Here is a 22,582-nt window from a genome sequence, read left to right on the forward strand (position 1 = left end):
TGTTGACCATAAAATTTTATTACAGAGATTAGAGCATGTCATAGGTATTAAAGGCATTGCGCTGCGGTGGTTTGAATCATATTTGTCTAATAGATTACAGTTTGTTCATGTAAATGGGGAATCTTCTTCACAGACTAAAGTTAATTATGGAGTTCCACAAGGTTCTGTGCTAGGACCAATTTTATTCACTTTATACATGCTTCCCTTGGGCAGTATTATTAGACGGTATTGCTTAAATTTTCATTGTTACGCAGATGATACCCAGCTTTATCTATCCATGAAGCCAGAGGATACGCACCAATTAGCTAAACTGCAGGATTGTCTTACAGACATAAAGACATGGATGACCTCTAATTTCCTGCTTTTAAACTCAGATAAAACTGAAGTTATTGTACTTGGCCCCACAAATCTTAGAAGCATGGTGTCTAACCAGATCGTTACTCTGGATGGCATTTCCCTGATCTCTAGTAATACTGTGAGAAATCTTGGAGTTATTTTTGATCAGGATATGTCATTCAAAGCGCATATTAAACAAATATGTAGGACTGCCTTTTTGCATTTACGCAATATCTCTAAAATCAGAAAGGTCTTGTCTCAGAGTGATGCTGAAAAACTAATTCATGCATTTGTTTCCTCTAGGCTGGACTATTGTAATTCATTATTATCAGGTTGTCCTAAAAGTTCCCTAAAAAGCCTTCAGTTGGTTCAGAATGCTGCAGCTAGAGTACTGACGGGGACTAGCAGGAGAGAGCATATCTCACCCGTGTTGGCCTCCCTTCATTGGCTTCCTGTTAATGCTAGAATAGAATTTAAAATTCTTCTTCTTACTTATAAGGTTTTGAATAATCAGGTCCCATCTTATCTTAGGGACCTCATAGTACCATATTACCCCATTAGAGCGCTTCGCTCTCAGACTGCAGGCTTACTTGTAGTTCCTAGGGTTTGTAAGAGTAGAATGGGAGGCAGAGCCTTCAGCTTTCAGGCTCCTCTCCTGTGGAACCAGCTCCCAATTCAGATCAGGGAGACAGATACCCTCTCTACTTTTAAGATTAGGCTTAAAACTTTCCTTTTCGCTAAGGCTTATAGTTAGGGCTGGATCGGGTGACCCTGGACCATCCCTTGGTTATGTTGCTTTAGACGTAGACTGTGTTTCATAATTATTGTATGGCCTTGCCTTGCAATGTGGAGCGCCTTGGGGCAACTGTTTGTTGTGATTTGGCGCTATACAAGAAAAAAGTTGATTGAAGTTGATTGATTACGATTTCAGCAATGCATTCGGGATTCGACACACATTGGTGGAAATACCCTGGATTTGGTTCTCACACGTGGTATTGCTGTCACGAATATTGACATCATGCCTCTTACATCAGCGGTCTCTGATCACTCACTTATTAAGTTTACAGTTTCACTGCTGTGTTTAGTGGAACAACAACCTTATTTATCACTACAGTGATACATCAACTCCTCAACTAAGACTGAACTCGAAGCTAGACTGCCTGATGTCTTAGCTTCACATCTGATCAGTGGACAGACTTGTGGATAGTTTAAACTCAGCGCTCAAAACTGCACTCAACATGATTGCCCTAGGGTGAATAAGAAGTCTGTCGGTCACAGAGCTTTCTCTTATCGTGCCCCTGTTCTGTGGAATGATCTCCCTGCATCAATAAAACACTCAGATTCTGTGGAGACTTTCAAGACTTAAGAGGCACTTATTTTCCCTTTCATATGGCTAGCATACTGGTATAGTTTTGTTTTACGCTTTTTACTCTTTTAATTCATTTTATTAGTAATTGGAGCGTGCCGCGGCCTCAACTTTATCTAAATTCTTGGTCTTTTAGTGAAGGTTAGGGCTAGTGCTCCCTCAGCCCCAACCAGTCCCAGCAGAAGACTGCCCCTCCCTGAGCCTGGTTCTGCTGGAGGTTTCTTCCTGTTAAAAGGGAGTTTTTCCTTCCCACTGTAGCCAAGTGCTTGCTCACAGGAGGTCGTTTTGACCGTTGGGGTTTTACATAATTATTGTATGGCCTTGCCTTACAATATAAAGCGCCTTGGGGCAACTGTTTGTTGTGATTTGGCGCTATATAAAAAAAAAAATAATTTGATTGATAGTGGCCAGCGATCACCTTAGTATTTCTTCTGTTTTTCTTGTTGTTTAATGCTGACAAATTATACAGTATTTTTGTCTTTCTGATGCCTGATTCTGTTTTTTTCTCTCTGTTTAAGGTGCAGCTCCATCCAGAGATGGGTGTGGTGTCTGTTTCTGTAACCCTCCTGTCCTGTGCACCAACAGCATTTCCTGTATATTTGTTTTGTGAATTCAAATCATCAGAGGGAGTTTTTTCTTCCCACTGCCACCTGTGTTCTTGCTCTGGGGGTTAGTAATGTTAGTCCTTAATTATGTGAAGCACCTTGAGGCAACTTTGTTGTGATTTGGCACTATATAAATGAAAATAAAATAAAAAATAAATAATCATACATGTAAACTTAATTTTAAATCACTCGTGAGAGCTTGGAGAAACAAATCTGAACTTGTATACTCATTTTCAGGATAAATTATTGACAAACCTATGAGAAAAGTGCTCACAAATGTGTAGACTGATAATTACATGAATATAACTAATTTTGATAATTGCTGAATACAGCTAAAATGAGTATCTCGAATGAGAAATGTGCATTTCAAAATATTACAATATTTCACTTCAAGTTTGAGTAAGTCACCATTTCTGCGGACAAATACCATGAATCCCTGTCTGATTTAGTCTACGCAACCACAATCATGGGGAAGACTGTTGACAGTTGTCCAGAAGACACTCACTGACATCCTCCATAAGGAGGGTCAGACACAGAAGATCAATGCTGAAAGGGCCGGCTGTTCACAGAGTGCTGGAAGGGAAACGTGTGGCCAGAAAAGATGCACAAACAACAGGGTTGACCAAAGCTTTGAGACTATTGTCAAAGAGCTTCACAAGGAGTGGACTGGGGCTAGAGTCCCTGCACCAGGAGCTACCAGAAACAATGTCAGAAACATTGTACCTGCTCTAAGGAGACAACTTATGTGACAGACGCCACATAATTTCCTTCTGGATTAATAAAGTATCTATCTATCTGGACTGTTGCTCAGTGATCTAAATCATTTTTCCCAATGAAAGTGAATTTTGCATTTCACTTGAAAATCAAGGTCCCAGAGTCTGAGGGACGAGTGGAGAGGTACAGAATCCAAGTAGCTTGAGGTCCAGTGGTGATTTGGTGCCATGTCCTCTGCTAGTGCTGGTCCACTAAGTTTTATCATGACCAAAGTCAATGCAGCTGTCTACCAGGAGATTTTGAGAGCACTTCCATCTGCTGACAAGCTTCATGGAGATGCTGATTTCCCAGTCCACAGTGCCAAAAGTCAGAGTACCTGCTTTGTATACGGTGTTCAATTCAGTTCAAAGTGCTTTCATTTTCCATTAAAACTGAAGGGGCAGTTCTCAGTTGAGGCTTAGAAATAGTTTTTATGAACACTTTTGAGTAGATTTAGTTTGACCTTTTAGGTGTTAGAGTACCCAAGCCAGCACCCTGGAAGGGTGGGTTTAATTTTCTATGCACGTGCATAACCCCATTCTGGGGTCATTTGTGCTGATGTCAGCAAAATTTCATGGAAACTCACAATACCACCTACAGAATGAAAAATATTCCACATATCAAAACCCAGATGCTTCCAAACTGAACAGTGTGACCCAGTGCAATGTTTAAGACTAATAAATGTGTTCGTACCCGGGACAATTAGAGCTGCCCTGGGATCAGTACGGTGGCATCCACAGCCACTCAACTGTCAATCAAACCTGACACAACTTTGACTTTAGTGTTGTAAAAAGTTACTGCATTGTCAAAGCAGATCAATACTTTTTGTGCTGTAACATGCTTAAATTGCTTTTATTGATATTCTAAAGTTTCAATAATAAACCCTCTGGTTTCAGTCATTATACGAGTACTCTTCAAACTGGCAGCATCAAAATTTATATTGTGATAAATATCAATTGATCAATATGGAAGGAAAATTTTTTCACCTCACTGCGGTATTGTATCACTTCCTGTTCCGGAGCACAGCGGTGTTTTTCTGTATTTGTTAGCTGTTTAATCTGCGCAGTTAGATTGATCTAGTTATCTAGATTACGATTTGTTTCCCAGTGTAATCTTTACGTGCCTTAACTAAAGCACTCCTTCTGCTGAATCACCTCTAAATTATTTACACGTTATTTACTTTGCGTGTTTTTAGGAATCCGCTAGCTTAGCGCAGCTACTAGCTCTTAGCCAATTTAGCATGGCAGCTTCTCCTGTCTCTCCCGCACTTTTCTGCTCTGGGTGTGAAATGTTTAGTTATTCCTCGGCCTCCTTTAGCAGTAACGGTACTTGTAATAAGTGTAGCTTATTCGTAGCTTTGGAGGCCAGGCTGGGCGAATTGGAGACTCGGCTCCGCACTGTGGAAAATTCTACAGCTAGCCAGGCCCCTGTAGTCGGTGCGGACCAAGGTAGCTTAGCCGCCGTTAGTTTCCCTCTGGCAGATCCCGAGCAGCCGGGAAAGCAGGCTGACTGGGTGACTGTGAGGAGGAAGCGTAGCCCTAAACAGAAGCCCCGTGTACACCGCCAACCCGTTCACATCTCTAACCGTTTTTCCCCACTCGACGACACACCCGCCGAGGATCAAAGTCTGGTTATTGGCGACTCTGTTTTGAGAAATGTGAAGTTAGCGACACCAGCAACCATAGTCAATTGTCTTCCGGGGGCCAGAGCAGGCGACATTGAAGGAAATTTGAAACTGCTGGCTAAGGCTAAGCGTAAATTTGGTAAGATTGTAATTCACGTCGGCAGTAATGACACTCGGTTACGCCAATCGGAGGTCACTAAAATTAACATTAAATCGGTGTGTAACTTTGCAAAAACAATGTCGGACTCTGTAGTTTTCTCTGGGCCCCTCCCCAATCAGACCAGGAGTGACATGTTTAGGCCGCATGTTCTCCTTGAATTGCTGGCTGTCTGAGTGGTGTCCAAAAAATGAGGTGGGCTTCATAGATAATTGGCAAAGCTTCTGGGGAAAACCTGTCTTGTTAGGAGAGACGGCATCCATCCCACTTTGGATGGAGCAGCTCTCATTTCTAGAAATCTGGCCAATTTCTTAAATCCTCCAAACCGTGACTATCCAGGGTTGGGACCAGGAAGCAGAGTTGTAGTCTTACACACCTCTCTGCAGCTTCTCTCCCCCTGCCATCCCCTCATTACCCCATCCCCGTAGAGACGGTGCCTGCTCCCAGACTACCAATAACCAGCAAAAATCTATTTAAGCATAAAAATTCAAAAAGAAAAAATAATATAGCACCTTCAACTGCACCACAGACTACTAAAACAGTTAAATGTGGTCTATTAAACATTAGGTCTCTCTCTTCTAAGTCCCTGTTGGTAAATGATATAATAATTGATCAACATATTGATTTATTCTGCCTTACAGAAACCTGGTTACAGCAGGATGAATATGTTAGTTTAAATGAGTCAACACCCCCGAGTCACACTAACTGTCAGAATGCTCGTAGCACGGGCCGAGGCGGAGGATTAGCAGCAATCTTCCATTCCAGCTTATTAATTAATCAAAAACCCAGACAGAGCTTTAATTCATTTGAAAGCTTGACTCTTAGTCTTGTCCATCCAAATTGGAAGTCCCAAAAACCAGTTTTATTTGTTATTATCTATCGTCCACCTGGTCGTTACTGTGAGTTTCTCTGTGAATTTTCAGACCTTTTGTCTGACTTAGTGCTTAGCTCAGATAAGATAATTATAGTGGGCGATTTTAACATCCACACAGATGCTAAGCGCCTTGGGGCAACTGTTTGTTGTGATTTGGCGCTATATAAAAAAATTGATTGATTGATTGATTGATTATCTATTGATTATCTGATCCACTGTTCTTTTGGTTCATCCATTCTACCAAATCAGTTGTGACTGCAGATGTTTTCGTTTCATTCAGTGTTACTCACCTTATACTCCTATGTCACTGCAGAGAAAAATTAAATGGAATAAAAAAATTGTCGAAAAAAAAAAATCGATTGATGCTGAGAATGACAGCCTCAACACTGCATTTAATCTATTATTAGACTCTATTGGCTTTGCTCAAAAAGTATATGAGTCCACCCACCACTTTAATCATATCTTAGATCTTGTTCTGACTTATGGTATGGAAATAGAATACTTAACAGTATTCTCTGAAAACTCCCTTCTGTCTGATCATTTCTTAACAACATTTACATTTACTCTGATGGACTACCCAGCAGTGGGGAATAAGTTTCATTACACTAGAAGTCTTTCAGAAAGCGCTGTAACTAGGTTTAAGGATATGATTCCTTCTTTATGTTCTCTAATGCCATATACCAACACAGTGCAGAGTAGCTACCTAAACTCTGTAAGTGAGATAGAGTATCTCGTCAATAGTTTTACATCCTCATTGAAGACAACTTTGGATGCTGTAGCTCCTCTAAAAAAGAGAGCTTTAAATCAGAAGTGCCTGACTCCGTGGTATAACTCACAAACTCGTAGCTTAAAGCAGATAACCCGTAAGTTGGAGAGGAAATGGCGTCGCACTAATTTAGAAGATCTTCACTTAGCCTGGAAAAAGAGTCTGTTGCTCTATAAAAAAGCCCTCCGTAAAGCTAGGACATCTTTCTACTCATCACTAATTGAAGAAAATAAGAACAACCCCAGGTTTCTTTTCAGCACTGTAGCCAGGCTGACTAAGAGTCAGAGCTCTATTGAGCTGAGTATTCCATTAACTTTAACTAGTAATGACTTCATGACTTTCTTTGCTAACAAAATTTTAACTATTAGAGAAAAAATTACTCATAACCATCCCAAAGACGTATCGTTATCTTTGGCTGCTTTCAGTGATGCCGGTATTTGGTTAGACTCTTTCTCTCCGATTGTTCTGTCTGAGTTATTTTCATTAGTTACTTCATCCAAACCATCAACATGTTTATTAGACCCCATTCCTACCAGGCTGCTCAAGGAAGCCCTACCATTATTTAATGCTTCGATCTTAAATATGATCAATCTATCTTTGTTAGTTGGCTATGTACCACAGGCTTTTAAGGTGGCAGTAATTAAACCATTACTTAAAAAGCCATCACTTGACCCAGCTATCTTAGCTAATTATAGGCCAATCTCCAACCTTCCTTTTCTCTCAAAAATTCTTGAAAGGGTAGTTGTAAAACAGCTAACTGATCATCTGCAGAGGAATGGTCTATTTGAAGAGTTTCAGTCAGGTTTTAGAATTCATCATAGTACAGAAACAGCATTAGTGAAGGTTACAAATGATCTTCTTAGTGGACTCATCTCTGTGCTTGTTCTGTTAGACCTCAGTGCTGCTTTTGATACTGTTGACCATAAAATTTTATTACAGAGATTAGAGCATGCCATAGGTATTAAAGGCACTGCGCTGCGGTGGTTTGAATCATATTTATCTAATAGATTACAATTTGTTCATGTAAATGGGGAATCTTCTTCACAGACTAAAGTTAATTATGGAGTTCCACAAGGTTCTGTGCTAGGACCAATTTTATTCACTTTATACATGCTTCCCTTAGGCAGTATTATTAGACGGTATTGCTTAAATTTTCATTGTTACGCAGATGATACCCAGCTTTATCTATCCATGAAGCCAGAGGGGACACACCAATTAGCTAAACTGCAGGATTGTCTTACAGACATAAAGACATGGATGACCTCTAATTTCCTGCTTTTAAACTCAGATAAAACTGAAGTTATTGTACTTGGCCCCACAAATCTTAGAAACATGGTGTCTAACCAGATCCTTACTGTGGATGGCATTACCCTGACCTCTAGTAATACTGTGAGAAATCTTGGAGTCATTTTTGATGACTCTAAGAGTAGAATGGGAGGCAGAGCCTTCAGCTTTCAGGCTCCTCTCCTGTGGAACCAGCTCCCAATTCAGATCAGGGAGACAGACACCCTCTCTACTTTTAAGATTAGGCTTAAAACTTTCCTTTTTGCTAAAGCTTATAGTTAGGGCTGGATCAGGTGACCCTGAACCATCCCTTAGTTATGCTGCTATAGACTTAGACTGCTGGGGGGTTCCCATGATGCACTGAGTGTTTCTTTCTCTTTTTGCTCTGTATGCACCACTCTGCATTTAATCATTAGTGATCGATCTCTGCTCCCCTCCACAGCATGTCTTTTTCCCGGTTCTCTCCCTCAGCCCCAACCAGTCCCAGCAGAAGACTGCCCCTCCCTGAGCCTGGTTCTACTGGAGGTTTCTTCCTGTTAAAAGGGAGTTTTTCCTTCCCACTGTCGCCAAGTGCTTGCTCACAGGGGGTCGTTTTGACCGTTGGGGTTTTACATAATTATTGTATTGCCTTGCCTTACAATATAAAGCGCCTTGGGGCAACTGTTTGTTGTGATTTGGCGCTATATAAAAAATTCACTGATTGATTGATTGATTGATATTACCTACTTCAAGCTATTTGACTTGAAAGGTGATGCATCGTGCACCTGCGCTGTAGTTACACCCAGAAACATGCATGAGGTTTTCTCCTAAATGTGTGACTTTTGACTCAGAGGATCTGATTTCTTCTCAACAACTTGACTAAACTGTGAATTTCTGATGGTTATTTTTAGTAATATCATCTCCTCCTTTACCATAAATAAATAATGTTTCTTCTTCTTCCTCTTATTATTATTATTATTATTAACAGAGCACTTTCAGGAGGAATGCATTTCAAAGTGTTTTACAATACCAATAAAACACCACAGTTTAGAAGCAACAAAAAAATCGCGTGCAACACACCACGTAAACGTAAACACGTGCACGAAAGAAGACTAGTTTTGTTCCCCTCCAGTCCTGCAGGTGGCGGTGCTGCACGTGCACGGTACGTGATACATTCAAACAAGAAGCAACAGCAGCGGTTGCTGGAGTGAAGGAAAAAGATGTCCAAAGTGCAGCTGCTGCGTTCCTTTGTGGAGCAGAGACTCTCCGCGGCCGCGCAGGACATATGCGCGCTGTTGGAGGCAACCTTCACACAGTACGAGGACGAGTTGCAGCGCCGCCGCAGGCCGCCGCAGGAACAGTCCGAGCACCATCACGCAGGTCAGTCCGAGCCCAGCGGCTGTCCGCCATCTTACCACTCCCTTCCTGCGGCAGAATTAAAAGTGAACAGTATACAAATAATGAATGTTTATGAGTTCAGTGGTACGAATTTTTCATGAGGTGAAATTTCGCCTCGTTGAATGGTTTATTCCAGCTTTATTATTAATATTACTTAATATTATTTTAAATATTTAATTTTAGAGCCCGACCGATATATCGGCCCAGCTGGATCCAGAGTGAAAATCTAACAGATGCATTTTTGCCCAATGATAAAATAAAAATCGTACGCATCTTGTTATTCAATAATCTTCATTCTTTTATTCGTGTGCAACATACACTGTCACACTTCTTTTAATATATTTATTATACTTCATGGGCCATGGTGAACATTTCTTATTTCTATAAATATGTCCTAAAAAAAACAACACTATAACAAAAATGGACTGTAAACAGGATCTAATTTATTGCCAAAATCTTTCAATTATACCTGAATCTATATATGATTTTTTTTCAATTGATAAAATCAATAAAAATATGACTGCATATATTCTTAATAATAATATATTGAGATACAGACATTTTCCATTGATACCAATCAAAATTAGAAACAGTCCAGCAGGTAACAATATTCATCATGTCCATGACTAAATATACTAAAACAAATACATCACAGTTGTACACATATCACAACTGTGATTTGTGTACAATTGTGATGTATTTGTTTTAGTATATTTAGAATTTTGTTGTGATTTATAAGCCGATTAAATTGAAACTGAATTGAAACTGAACATTTTATTGAGTCTTAAAGTAAATAAATATGAAATTGGTCACTGGATCCTTAAACTTTGGACATAATAAACTCTACATGGTGGATCCTTGATCTCTGGACATAAATAGCAATAAACAAAATCTGTAGTTTTTGTCAAAAGCATTTCCTTTCAGACATTATTGACATGAATGTCTTTCCATATATCTGAGCTGAGCTCTTACAGCTGCTGTGCTGCACGTCAAGATGTAATTTGTAAAGAAATACGGCACGTTTCATTTTGGGAGGAAAAAACGTTTTAGTTGATTGTAGTTTCTTGTCTGTATTACAACGTTTGGAAAGAGGTGTCATTTTATTTAAAGCGGCGATTCGTTTTAAAGTTATTCCGACCGGACTCTGTCTCAGCAGAGAGCCGCGCAGCGTTTAGAGCTGTGCCAATGGAACGGAGGACGATTCTCATTTCTTGAGTGCAACAAGACAAGAGTCCCAGTTAGTGACTTTAATCCACACAAAAGTGACTCACGTTATTTTAATGGCTTTGAGAGGAGTTAAGAAGCGGACTTGCCGTTTCTGAAGAGCAGCGAATCAAAGAACCAACAAGCTAGTGGATCAAAGCATTGCTTCAATGGTTCACGGCTTCAAAGGTGCTGCAGAAACAGTTGATTACCGTCGCTGCAGACCAAACCCTGAATATCCAACTTTATTTGTACGTCTGTATGACTCTGAAACTCTGAAAAATCCATATAATTTACGGACTATCGGTTGACATGAAAACCACCGAAAAGCTGTGTTCACCGCGGGGACACGTTCGGCACTATTCAGGATTATTCAAGATTTTTTTTTTTTTTTTTTTTTTTTACCGATGACGAATGATGCGTAAAAAATCGGTCCAAACCAGTCTGGATGTTGTGTGGGCCGCTGAAGAGGAGGTACTGCTGGCCCACCACCACCAGAGGGCACCCTGCCTGGAGTGCGGGCTCCAGGCACCAGAGGGCGCTGCCGCCTCACAGGAGCAGCCGGGGTGACAGCTGACACTCATCACCTGTGACAGCTGTCACCACTCATCTGATCTGCATCGGTATATCAGCAAGACGTCATCTCCACCTCTTTGCCGAGATATCGTTCTACCTGAAAGGTAATATCCTCAGCCTGACTGCTTGATAGAAAGCCTTTTTTGTGATTTTTGTGAGTGATAACAGACTTTTTCTCCAACGAGAGGTGGAGGTAGCTTCCCTGCCGTGCAGATTGCTGGGTGCAGACGCACCCACGTTTAATTGTGTTTTTGTTCCTCGCCAGCAGTACCAGGTCCGACACGCGGAGGCAGTGGCCACCTGGGAGTTCGGGACTTGGCGGCTCCAGTATTCCCGGGGTCTGGTGGCGGAGGAAATCGTGTGGTTCCGGTTCTGCTTTGGACAGGCGTCTCCTATCTTCGAGCCTGCCCACACGACACCTTGTAATTTGACCTTTGATCTATTGTGTAATCTGTTGTGTTTGTTGTGCACGTTCGCAACAGTAAAGTGTTGTTATTTGACCTATTCCATTGTCCGTTCATTTGCGCCCCTGTTGTGGGTCCGTGTACTTACACTTTTCCAACAGGATATCTCGGCCAACGTCATGAAGCCCGAGGGGCGTCAACCGGCTGTTGAACGGCCAATGGAAGAACAGGGCGCACAGGCGCCCGCAGGAGGAATGATCGGTGAGTTGCAGCGAATCCTCACCGCTTTCACGGCTCGGTTGGATTTAATGACCGAGCAGAACGTCCTCCTTAACCGCAGGGTGGAGGCTCTCGCCGCGCAGGTGGAGGCACGCCCTCAGGGCGCTGCTGCGGCTCTCTCTCCTGTCGACCCTGTGCGTAACAGTGACGTTCCACTGGTCGTTCAACGACCCCTCCCACCTTCCCCTGAAGCATACATAAGCCCTCCAGAGCCGTACGGAGGTTGTGTGGAGACGTGCGCGGACTTCCTTATGCAGTGTTCGCTCGTCTTCGCACAACGTCCCGTCATGTACGCGACTGATTCTAGCAAGATAGCTTATGTAATTAATCTGCTTCGCGGCAAGGCACGCGCTTGGGCTACAGCGCTTTGGGAGCAAAATTCACGGCTCCTTCTGACATATGATGGGTTTGTGAGGGAGTTCAGAACAGTGTTCGATCACCCAAATAGAGGAGAGACCGCTTCAGCTGTGCTGCTGTCAATGAGACGGGCGCCGGAGCGCAGCTGCTTATGCAGTCGACTTCCGCATCGCGGCTGCGAGGTCCGGCTGGAATAACACTGCCCTCCGCGCCGCCTTCGTAAACGGACTGTCGTTGGTCCTGAAGGAGCTCCTGGTGGCTAAGGACGAACCGCGGGATTTAGACGGGCTTATTGATCTCGTTATACGATTAGACAATCGGTTAGAGGAACGCCGTCGGGAGCGAGGCGAAGGACGTGACCGGATACGCACCGCCCTTCTCCCTTCCGGGTTCGAAAAGGGGCCGCCCTCCCCACGCTCCACAGCCGCAGCGCTTTGTGGGGCAACAGCTCCCCCTGTTGACGTTGTTAGGGAGACGCACAGGGCCAAAATGGGGAAGCTGATCCATGGAGAGTGTTTTCTCTGCAGCTCAACAGAGCACACACAGAGAGACTGCCCCAAATGGCCAAAACGTCAACACTCGCCCTTAGAGACTGGGCTAAGGGGGGGTCAAGACATTCAAGTGAGACACACACAAATTGCCACACGACTCCCAGTCACAATCCTGAGCGGGGATTTAACCCTTCAAGCCCGAGCACTGGTGGACACGGGGTCAGAAGGGAATCTGCTAGACAGCAGATGGGCAAAGGAGGTAGGGCTCCCTCTGGTGGCGCTTCCTACGCCATTGCAGGTGCGGGCACTAGATGGCACCCTCCTCCCTTTACTCACACACAAGACACCACCAGTAACTGGTGGTGTCTGGAAACCACCGGGAGGAGATTGAGTTTTTTGTAACTCCTGCCACCTCCCGCGTGATTTTGGGCATCCCATGGATGTTAAAGCACAATCCCCGGATCGATTGGCCGTCTGGGGTGGTGGTTCAGTGGAGCGAAACCTGCCATCGGGTGTGTTTAGGATCCTCGGTTCCTCCCGGTTCCCAGGCTAAGGAGGAGGTCAAAGTCCCTCCCAATTTGACGGCAGTGCCGGTTGAGTACCACGATCTTGCTGACGTCTTCAGCAAGGATCTGGCACTCACCCTTCCCCCGCACCGTCCGTACGATTGTGCCATTGATTTGGTTCCAGGCGCTGAGTTCCCGTCCAGCAGGCTGTACAACCTCTCACGACCTGAGCGCGAATCAATGGAGACCTACATCCGGGACTCATTAGCTGCCGGGCTGATCCGGAACTCCACCTCCCCGATGGGGGCAGGTTTCTTTTTTGTGGGCAAGAAAGATGGCGGACTTCGTCCATGTATTGATTACAGGGGGCTGAATGAGATTACGGTTCGCAACCGATACCCGTTGCCATTATTAGATTCCGTGTTCACCCCCCTGCATGGAGCCAAAATCTTTACTAAACTGGATCTTAGAAATGCGTATCACCTGGTTCGGATCCGGAAGGGAGACGAATGGAAGACGGCATTCAACACCCCATTAGGTCACTTTGAGTACCTGGTCATGCCGTTCGGCCTCACCAACGCCCCCGCGACGTTCCAAGCATTAGTTAATGATGTCTTGCGGGATTTCCTGCACCGATTCGTCTTCGTATATCTAGACGATATACTCATCTTTTCTCCGGATCCTGAGACTCATGTCCGGCATGTACGTCAGGTCCTGCAGCGGTTGTTGGAGAACCGGCTGTTTGTGAAGGGCGACAAGTGTGAGTTCCACCGCACCTCTTTGTCCTTCCTGGGGTTTATCATCTCCCCCAACTCCGTCGCTCCTGATCCGGCCAAGGTTGCGGCGGTGAGAGACTGGCCCCAACCCACTAGCCGTAGGAAGCTGCAACAGTTCCTCGGCTTTGCTAATTTCTACAGGAGGTTCATTAGGGGCTACAGTCAGGTAGTTAGCCCCCTGACAGCCCTGACCTCACCAAAAGTTCCCTTCACCTGGTCGGATCGTTGCGATGCCGCGTTCAAGGAGTTGAAACGGCGCTTCTCGTCTGCACCCGTTCTGGTGCAGCCCGATCCTAGTCGCCAGTTAGTGGTTGAAGTGGACGCCTCGGACTCAGGGATAGGAGCTGTGCTTTCCCAGAGCGGGAAGACCGATAAGGTCCTTCACCCATGTGCCTATTTTTCCCGCAGGTTGACCCCGGCCGAACGGAACTATGACGTCGGCAATCGAGAACTCCTTGCGGTGAAAGAGGCTCTTGAGGAGTGGAGACATCTGTTGGAGGGAACGTCCGTGCCATTCACGGTTTTCACTGACCACCGGAACCTGGAGTATATCAGGACCGCCAAGCGGCTGAATCCCAGGCAAGCCCGCTGGTCACTGTTCTTCGGCCGTTTTGACTTCCGGATCACCTACCGTCCCGGGACCAAGAACCAGAGATCGGATGCCTTGTCCCGGGTACATGAAGATGAAGTCAAAACGGAGTTGTCGGATCCACCGGAACCCATCATCCCGGAGTCCACTATCGTGGCCACCCTCACCTGGGACGTAGAGAGAACCGTCCGGGAGGCCCTGGCACGAAGCCCGGACCCTGGAACTGGGCCGAAGAACAGACTTTACGTCCCACCAGAAGCTAGGGCTGCAGTCCTGGACTTCTGTCACGGCTCTAAGCTCTCCTGTCATCCAGGGGTGCGAAGAACCGTGGCAGTTGTCCGGCAGCGCTTCTGGTGGGCGTCCCTAGAGGCCGACGTCCGGGATTATATCCAGGCCTGCACCATCTGCGCCAGGGGCAAGGCTGACCATCGTAGGGCTTCGGGTCTGCTCCAGCCGCTGCCCGTGCCCCATCGCCCCTGGTCCCACATCGGCCTGGATTTTGTCACGGGTCTCCCGCCGTCCCAGGGCAACACCACCATCTTCACGATAGTGGACCGATTCTCCAAGGCGGCCCACTTCGTGGCCCTCCCGAAGCTCCCGACGGCCCAGGAGACAGCGGACCTCCTGGTTCACCACGTCGTCCGGCTGCATGGGATCCCAACAGACATTGTCTCAGATCGCGGTCCCCAGTTCTCCTCGCACGTCTGGAGGAGCTTCTGCCGGGAACTGGGGGCCACGGTGAGTCTCTCATCCGGGTACCATCCCCAGACCAACGGGCAAGCAGAACGGGCCAATCAGGAGATGGAGCAGGCCCTGCGTTGCGTGACAGCCGCGCACCCGGCGGCCTGGAGTACCCATCTGGCCTGGATCGAGTATGCCCATAACAGCCAGGTGTCGTCAGCCACCGGCCTCTCCCCTTTCGAGGTATGTCTGGGGTACCAACCGCCTTTGTTTCCAGTGGTTGAGGGAGAGGTCGGTGTGCCCTTGGTCCAGGCCCACCTACGGAAGTGCCGTCGGGTGTGGCGTGCCGCCCATTCTGCCTTGCTGAGGGCCCGGATGAGGTCAAAGGCCCATGCAGACCGTCGGCGGACCCCGGCCCCTGCGTATCGGCCAGGGCAGGAGGTGTGGTTGTCGACAAAGGACATCCCCCTCAAAGTGGACTCCCCCAAGTTACAGGACCGTTACATCGGTCCCTTCAAAATCCAGAAGGTCATCAGTCCAGCCGCAGTGAGGCTTCAGCTGCCGGCCTCACTGCAGCCGCAGTGAGGCTTCAGCTGCCGGCCTCACTGCGGATCCATCCTGTATTTCACGTGTCCCGAATCAAACCACATCACACCTCACCCCTCTGTACTCCGGGTCCGGCACCGCCTCCTGCCCGGATCATCGATGGCGCGCCGGCTTGGACTGTGCGCCGGCTTTTGGATGTCCGTAGGATGGGCCGGGGCTTCCAGTATTTGGTGGACTGGGAGGGGTACGGACCTGAAGAACGCTCCTGGGTGAAGAGGAGCTTCATTCTGGACCCGGCCCTCCTGGCCGATTTCTACCGCCACCACCCAGACAAGCCTGGTCGGGCGCCAGGAGGCGCCCGTTGAGGGGGGGGTCCTGTTGTGTGGGCCGCTGAAGAGGAGGTACTGCTGGCCCACCACCACCAGAGGGCACCCTGCCTGGAGTGCGGGCTCCAGGCACCAGAGGGCGCTGCCGCCTCACAGGAGCAGCCGGGGTGACAGCTGACACTCATCACCTGTGACAGCTGTCACCACTCATCTGATCTGCATCGGTATATCAGCAAGACGTCATCTCCACCTCTTTGCCGAGATATCGTTCTACCTGAAAGGTAATATCCTCAGCCTGACTGCTTGATAGAAAGCCTTTTTTTGTGATTTTTGTGAGTGATAACAGACTTTTTCTCCAACGAGAGGTGGAGGTAGCTTCCCTGCCGTGCAGATTGCTGGGTGCAGACGCACCCACGTTTAATTGTGTTTTTGTTCCTCGCCAGCAGTACCAGGTCCGACACGCGGAGGCAGTGGCCACCTGGGAGTTCGGGACTTGGCGGCTCCAGTATTCCCGGGGTCTGGTGGCGGAGGAAATCGTGTGGTTCCGGTTCTGCTTTGGACAGGCGTCTCCTATCTTCGAGCCTGCCCACACGACACCTTGTAATTTGACCATTGATCTATTGTGTAATCTGTTGTGTTTGTTGTGCACGTTCGCAACAGTAAAGTGTTGTTATTTGACCTATTCCATTGTCCGTTCATTTGCGCCCCTGTTGTGGGTCCGTGTACTTACACTTTCCCAACACTGGATCCGGGCCTGCGGCCGGCCGATATTACAGCCGATATGAGCCCTTTTCAAAGTACTCACTATCGGCCGAAATTTTGCCGATAGAACGCCGATAATTTCTCATAAACAGAACAGTTACTGAAATAATGTTTGTGTCGGCAATGTAAAATGTCCTTGCACCGTTTGTCCAGTAGATGGAGCTCTGACTCCATTCAACTGAGAGCTGCTTACACCCCTGCTTAAATGTGTTTATCACCGGCCCCCGTAGTTCGCCGTCACACTGCACTGATCGGCTGACACATGCATACAAGTAAGTTTATAAGGATGTTGTTTGTAATAACTTTGTGATTACATTCACCCCACATTTCTCCCGTTTCAGTTCAACTCAGTTTGATTAACTCAGTTTATGTAGTAATGTGTCAAATGTGCTTCATTGCGTCGGTCACGCTTTTTATTAAGCCCACGTTGTGTAAACCTTATTTCTGGCATGAAAAACTTTCATTTACTGCTAAGAGGTTGAAACATTCAGATTCACTATTTATTTATTCACTATTTATCGGCTGTCGGCAAATCAGCCGATTTATTGATTATTGGCATTTTTTTCATCCAAATATCGTTATCGGCATCGGCCTCAAAAAAATCCATATCGGTCGGGCTCTATTTAATTTACGTTTAATATTTAATATAATATAATAAATAATTTTACTTAATATTACTATTACTTTTACAAGTGAAAAACAACTAGAAATGAGGCAATGAGCATTGTCCTTATATATTTGATCCTTAATTTAATTTACTACTGAAATAAAACTTGTAACTGAACAGAGTTAGGGTCAGGACCAGTAGCACCAATTTAGTTCCTGGTCCTCCTGGTCCGAGGTCATTGTCCCGGGTATTTGGAAGCTCCAAGCCTCAGCGTAGCATTAATCATCACATCATGTGCATGTATTCAGTCAGTATGGTCTTTGTAAATCTACAGCCTGATAGAATGTTTTCATTTTGTGTTGAATGTATGTAAAATTCTAAAGATTTTTTTACATGATCCTGTTTTCATGTGAATGTACTTTGCACCTTATACTTCGCTTTTCTGTCATTCTGACCTTGTGCTTGTCTTCTGCAGCCCAAACAGCCTTTAGTCTTGTTGCTTAACTTCTCAGACTAGTATGATCAAAATTGTATGATTGTTGAAGAAAATCATGTTAAAGTTTCACATCACATTCAGATTTCATAGCAAAATTCAACAGTTGATCTAAGTTAACTTTTTATTTTGATTGACCAAACAAATGATTTATTATTAAAACATCACAACACTCACACATACACACACACACACACACAGGGACAGGGACCGACAAACGTTAAGCACTTTATATATAAAGTTATCATTATTATTATTATTGTTGTTATTATTATTAAATCTAAACAGATATTTTAGCCTCAGCTGTTTGACATTTTAACAAAAGGTCATATATTGATGGTTAATTTGTTGCAGTATCACAGTTTCATTTAATCAGAGGTGAGTAAACACAAAAAGTACTCAAGTAAATATATTCTTACTTCATAATTACTCAAGTAAACATGTTGTTACTTCATAATTACTGAAATAAATGTATTCTTACTTCATAATTACTCAACTAAATGTGTTGTTAATTTATACTTAAGTAAATGTATTGTTACTTTATAATTACTCAAGTAAACATCTTGTTACTTTATACCTACTCAAGTAAATGTATTGTTACTTTATAATTACTCAAGTAAACATATTGTTATGCTTCTCTGTCTTCAGGTGTCGTTCCTTGTTCCTTTAAACAGGCCATGATACAGCCCCTTTAAAAAAAACGTAATTTGGACCCTGCTATTTTTTCTAATTATAGACCCATTTCTAAGACATCATTTTTATCTAAAATACTTGAAAAGGTGGTCTATACTCAACTACAGTCGCACCTTACTGCATTTGACATAACTGAAAAGTTCCAGTCTGGTTTTAAACCTTTGCACAGCACTGAAACTGCTCTTTTAAACGTTTTTAATGATCTTCTTTTAATCATGGACACTGGCAGCTCAGCTGTGCTTGTGCTTTTGGATTTAACTGCAGCCTTTGACACTGTTGACCACCAGGTCTTATTATCTCGCCTTGAATCGTGTGTTGGATTAAATGGCACAGTGTTCAAATGGTTTAAGTCCTATTTGACTGGTCGGTGCTTTTCTGTAAACCTTGGTCCCTTTGCGTCACAGAAAGCCCCTTTGACTTGTGGAGTACCTCAGGGTTTAATTTTAGGGCCAATTTTATTTTCACTTTATTTGCTTCCTTTAGGATCAATTTTTAAGAAATATAACATTCAGTTTCAGTGCTTTGCTGATGATGTGCAGATTTATCTACCTCTGAACCTTAAAACAAACTCATCTGCCATCCTACAGACTTGCTTTCAAGAAGTCAAAGACTGGATGTCTTTAAACTTTTTGAATCTAAATGAAAGCAAAACAGAGATTGTGGTCTTTGGTGACCTTGACCTTTCTGCCCTTGGTTCACTCGCCTCCTACTGTCATTCATCTGCTAAGACCCTTGGTGTTTTTATAGACAGCTCTTTTAAATTCGAGAAGCAGATCAATACAGTGGTCAAAACAAGCTTCTTCCAGCTTAGACTTTTAAGTAAAATCAAGCGTTTCCTGCCCCCAAATCAGCTGGAACAGGTTGTGCACGCCTTGATCACGTCTCGTTTAGACTACTGCAATTCTTTGTATGTTGGTCTTAATCAGTCGTCTCTGCATCGTCTCCAGATGGTGCAAAATGCAGCTGCGCGTCTGCTCACTGGAGCCAAACGGCACCAACACATTTCTCCTGTTTTAGCTTCACTGCACTGGTTGCCTGTTGCTTTTAGAATTGATTTTAAGATTTTGTTGCTTGTTTTTAAATCAATTCACGGTCAAGCCCCATTCTATTTATCTGATATGCTGTCATTGCACACTCCAGGAAGAGCTCTGCGCTCCGCAGACCAGAGTTTACTGGTCTGTCCCAGATCTAAGCTGAAGACCAGAGGAGACAGAGCCTTTGCTGTTGCGGGGCCCAAGCTCTGGAACTCTCTGCCATTGAATGTCCGACTGGCTCCTTCAGTTGACTCTTTTAAGACTCTTTTAAAGACATATCTTTTTGCACTGGCTTTTAATACAAGATGAGCTGAACACTGCCACATCTTTTACTGTCTTGTTGATTTATTTTGTTCTTGTATTTAACAATATAATTTTAAATCCTTTTATTGTACAGCACTTTGGGGCAGTGTTGACTGTTTGTAAATGTGCTTTATAAATAAACCTGACCTTGACCTTGACCTTGTTACTGTATAATTATCCAAGTAAACGTATTGTTACTTTATGATTACTGAAGTGAACATATTGTTAATGTATAATTACTCAAGTAAACATATTGTTACTTTATAATTAATCAAGTAAATGTATTGTTACTGTATAATTACTCAAGTAAATGTATTGTTACTTTAAAATTACTCAAGTTAACATATTGTTACTGTATAATTACTCAGATAAGTATATTGTTACTTTATGCTTATTCAAGTAAACATGTTGTTACTTTATACTTACTCAAGTAAATGTATTGTTACTTTGTAATTACTCAATAAACACATTGATAACCTCATTCTTAAGTAAATGTATTGTTGCTTTATAATTACTGAAGTAAACATATTGTTAATGTATAATTACTCAAGTAAACATATTGTTACTTTATAATTAATCAAGTAAATATATTGTCACTGTACAATTACTCAAACATTCTTACTTTATAATTAATCTAGTAAGTGTATTGTTACTTTACAATTACTCAAGTAAAACTTAAGTACGCATAAAAATCAATGTGTGAGTCAGAGTAAAAAAGTATCTGCTAAAAAACAATACTTCAGTAGTAACTTCATATTGTCAGTTATTACAATGAATTGCATTCAAACAGTATTTAGAGGTAAAGTGTGCATTAATTGTTGTTAATAAACTGGAATAATCGGACAAATGCCAAATTAGATGTTATGTGTTTTTTTTACTTTCAAACATTAAAAGATGAACAACCACTGAGCTTTTAAAGGTTTAAGTCATAAAAAGAATTTTATTTGGAGCCACTATGATTTTATTTATTAGCCTTTAAAAACGAGATTCTTAATATGACATTGCAGCCTGATCTATCCTTCAGACTGCACATTTGTTTGCAGATTATGTGGAATTTGCGCACTTTTTTTTAATCATGCAAACCATCGGTAAATTGAGCCCCATGTGGAGGTAGCAGGTGTTCTATCACTACGGTGTGTTGTGGTACTTTTCAGTGTTCCCTCACTTGTCAATGTTCCGTCACCATAGCTACAAGCTTGAACTTGGCAAACACTGATTTTAAGGTAATAACAGGTGAACTCTGATTCATGTGTCAGTCAAACAGACTGACATGAAAATCAACGACTCTGGCAAAGAGAAGGATTTTATTAAAAAGAGGGTTTGAAGTGTTAGTAAGGAACATGGGAGACACAAGCCTGGATTTGATCTGTTCACTTGTATGAAAAATTTTTCTATGTGAAACTGTAGAATTGATGATGCACAAAAATAAAAATAAAAAAGGAGGGACTGAGTATAAAAATGTTTGTAATTCCTAAATGATTTTTGTGATTTTTGTTTTTTATTAAAGCTGAAAGAAGATCGTGTTGTGCGTCACTTGTGGACCTAATTTGAACTGTGAATCTGTCACATTTATGTTCAGGTAATGAGAACGTGACAGGCAGGAAGGACGAGGTGACGGACTGGAACCACAGTCTGGACCAGGAGGACCTGGAGTTCCCACACATTAAGGAAGAACAGGAAGAACTCTTGAGCAGTCAGCACCTCCACGAGCTGAAGGAGTTTCTACTTCCTCATGTTCCTGTGAAGAGTGAAAATAATGGTAAGGAAGCTCATCCATCACAGTTTGATCAAAGCCAAACTGAGGACCACAAAGAGGCGGAGCTGTTAGCCAGCAGCTCAGAACCAGAAGGAGACCCTGTTCCAGACAGTGGGTCAAGAACACACCAAGATCCCAAAGCATCCGTCTGTTCGGACTGTGACACTGAAGTCAGTGATGATGGGTGGAAGGAGACCAGAGACCCTCAGACAGATTCAAGCCAGGTCCCCATGAGGGAAAAACCATTCATCTGCTCTGAGTGTGGCAAAAGATTTGGACACAAGGGACATTTTCAGCTGCACATGAGGTGTCATACAGGAGAGAAACCATTCAGCTGCTCCGTCTGTGGGACAAGGTTCCCCCGGAGGGAGAATTTAGTTCGACACATGAGATTTCATTCGGGAGAGAAACCGTTTGGCTGCTTATTCTGTAAGAAAGTGTTCACACGCAGTGACCACGCTGTGACACACATGAGGACCCACACAGGAGAGAAACCCTTCAGCTGTACAGTGTGTCGGAAAAACTTCACACACAAGCGAAGTCTGACGCAGCACACGAGAATCCACACAGGAGAGAAACCCTTCAGCTGCAGCACGTGTGACAAAAGATTTACATGGTACTCAGGGATCAAAAAGCACAAGTGTGCTGGTCGGAGCAGCAGTCAGTGACGCCAAAACAGAGCTGGAACGATTCCCGGTGTCCAGAGGCTGAGTCACAGGATGAAGCTGGCACACAGCATTCATGCTGTGTGTGTTCCCTCACATGCTGCAAGTCGTGGGTTCAAAGTCGGGCTGAAGCCACATAGACCTAATGATGTGATGTGGTGCCAGTCTGTATCAGGCCTTATGTTCAATAAGCACTAATTCTAGTCCTCTTCTTTAATCCAGAAGACCTTAATCTTTTTGTTTGCCTCATCTCTATGTTTACATTGTGGATTGGGAAATAAATGACAGCAAAATCACCTTTTCAGACTCAGTCTCTTTAAAATTTTCTGACATTGCACATAATAATGATAACTTGATTTTTGTAGCTCGTTTTAGTGCCACATTGTACAATTC

The 22,582-nt window shown here is 43.9% G+C and overlaps 1 protein-coding gene across 1 annotated transcript; it reads left to right on the forward strand.

The window, feature by feature from the left end:
- The first annotated feature begins 8,895 nt into the window (after window positions 1–8,895).
- LOC117532157 (oocyte zinc finger protein XlCOF6.1-like) lies at window positions 8,896–22,215 on the forward strand. The gene is made up of 2 exons (XM_034195450.1): window positions 8,896–9,124; window positions 21,348–22,215. The coding sequence occupies exons 1-2, from the start codon at window positions 8,965–8,967 to the stop codon at window positions 22,190–22,192; spliced, it is 1,005 nt and encodes a 334-aa protein (XP_034051341.1). The 5' UTR covers window positions 8,896–8,964; the 3' UTR covers window positions 22,193–22,215.
- The last annotated feature ends 367 nt before the right edge of the window (window positions 22,216–22,582 follow it).

This window comes from Thalassophryne amazonica, chromosome 19 (assembly GCF_902500255.1).
Source record: "Thalassophryne amazonica chromosome 19, fThaAma1.1, whole genome shotgun sequence".
Classification (NCBI taxonomy): Eukaryota; Metazoa; Chordata; class Actinopteri; order Batrachoidiformes; family Batrachoididae; genus Thalassophryne; species Thalassophryne amazonica.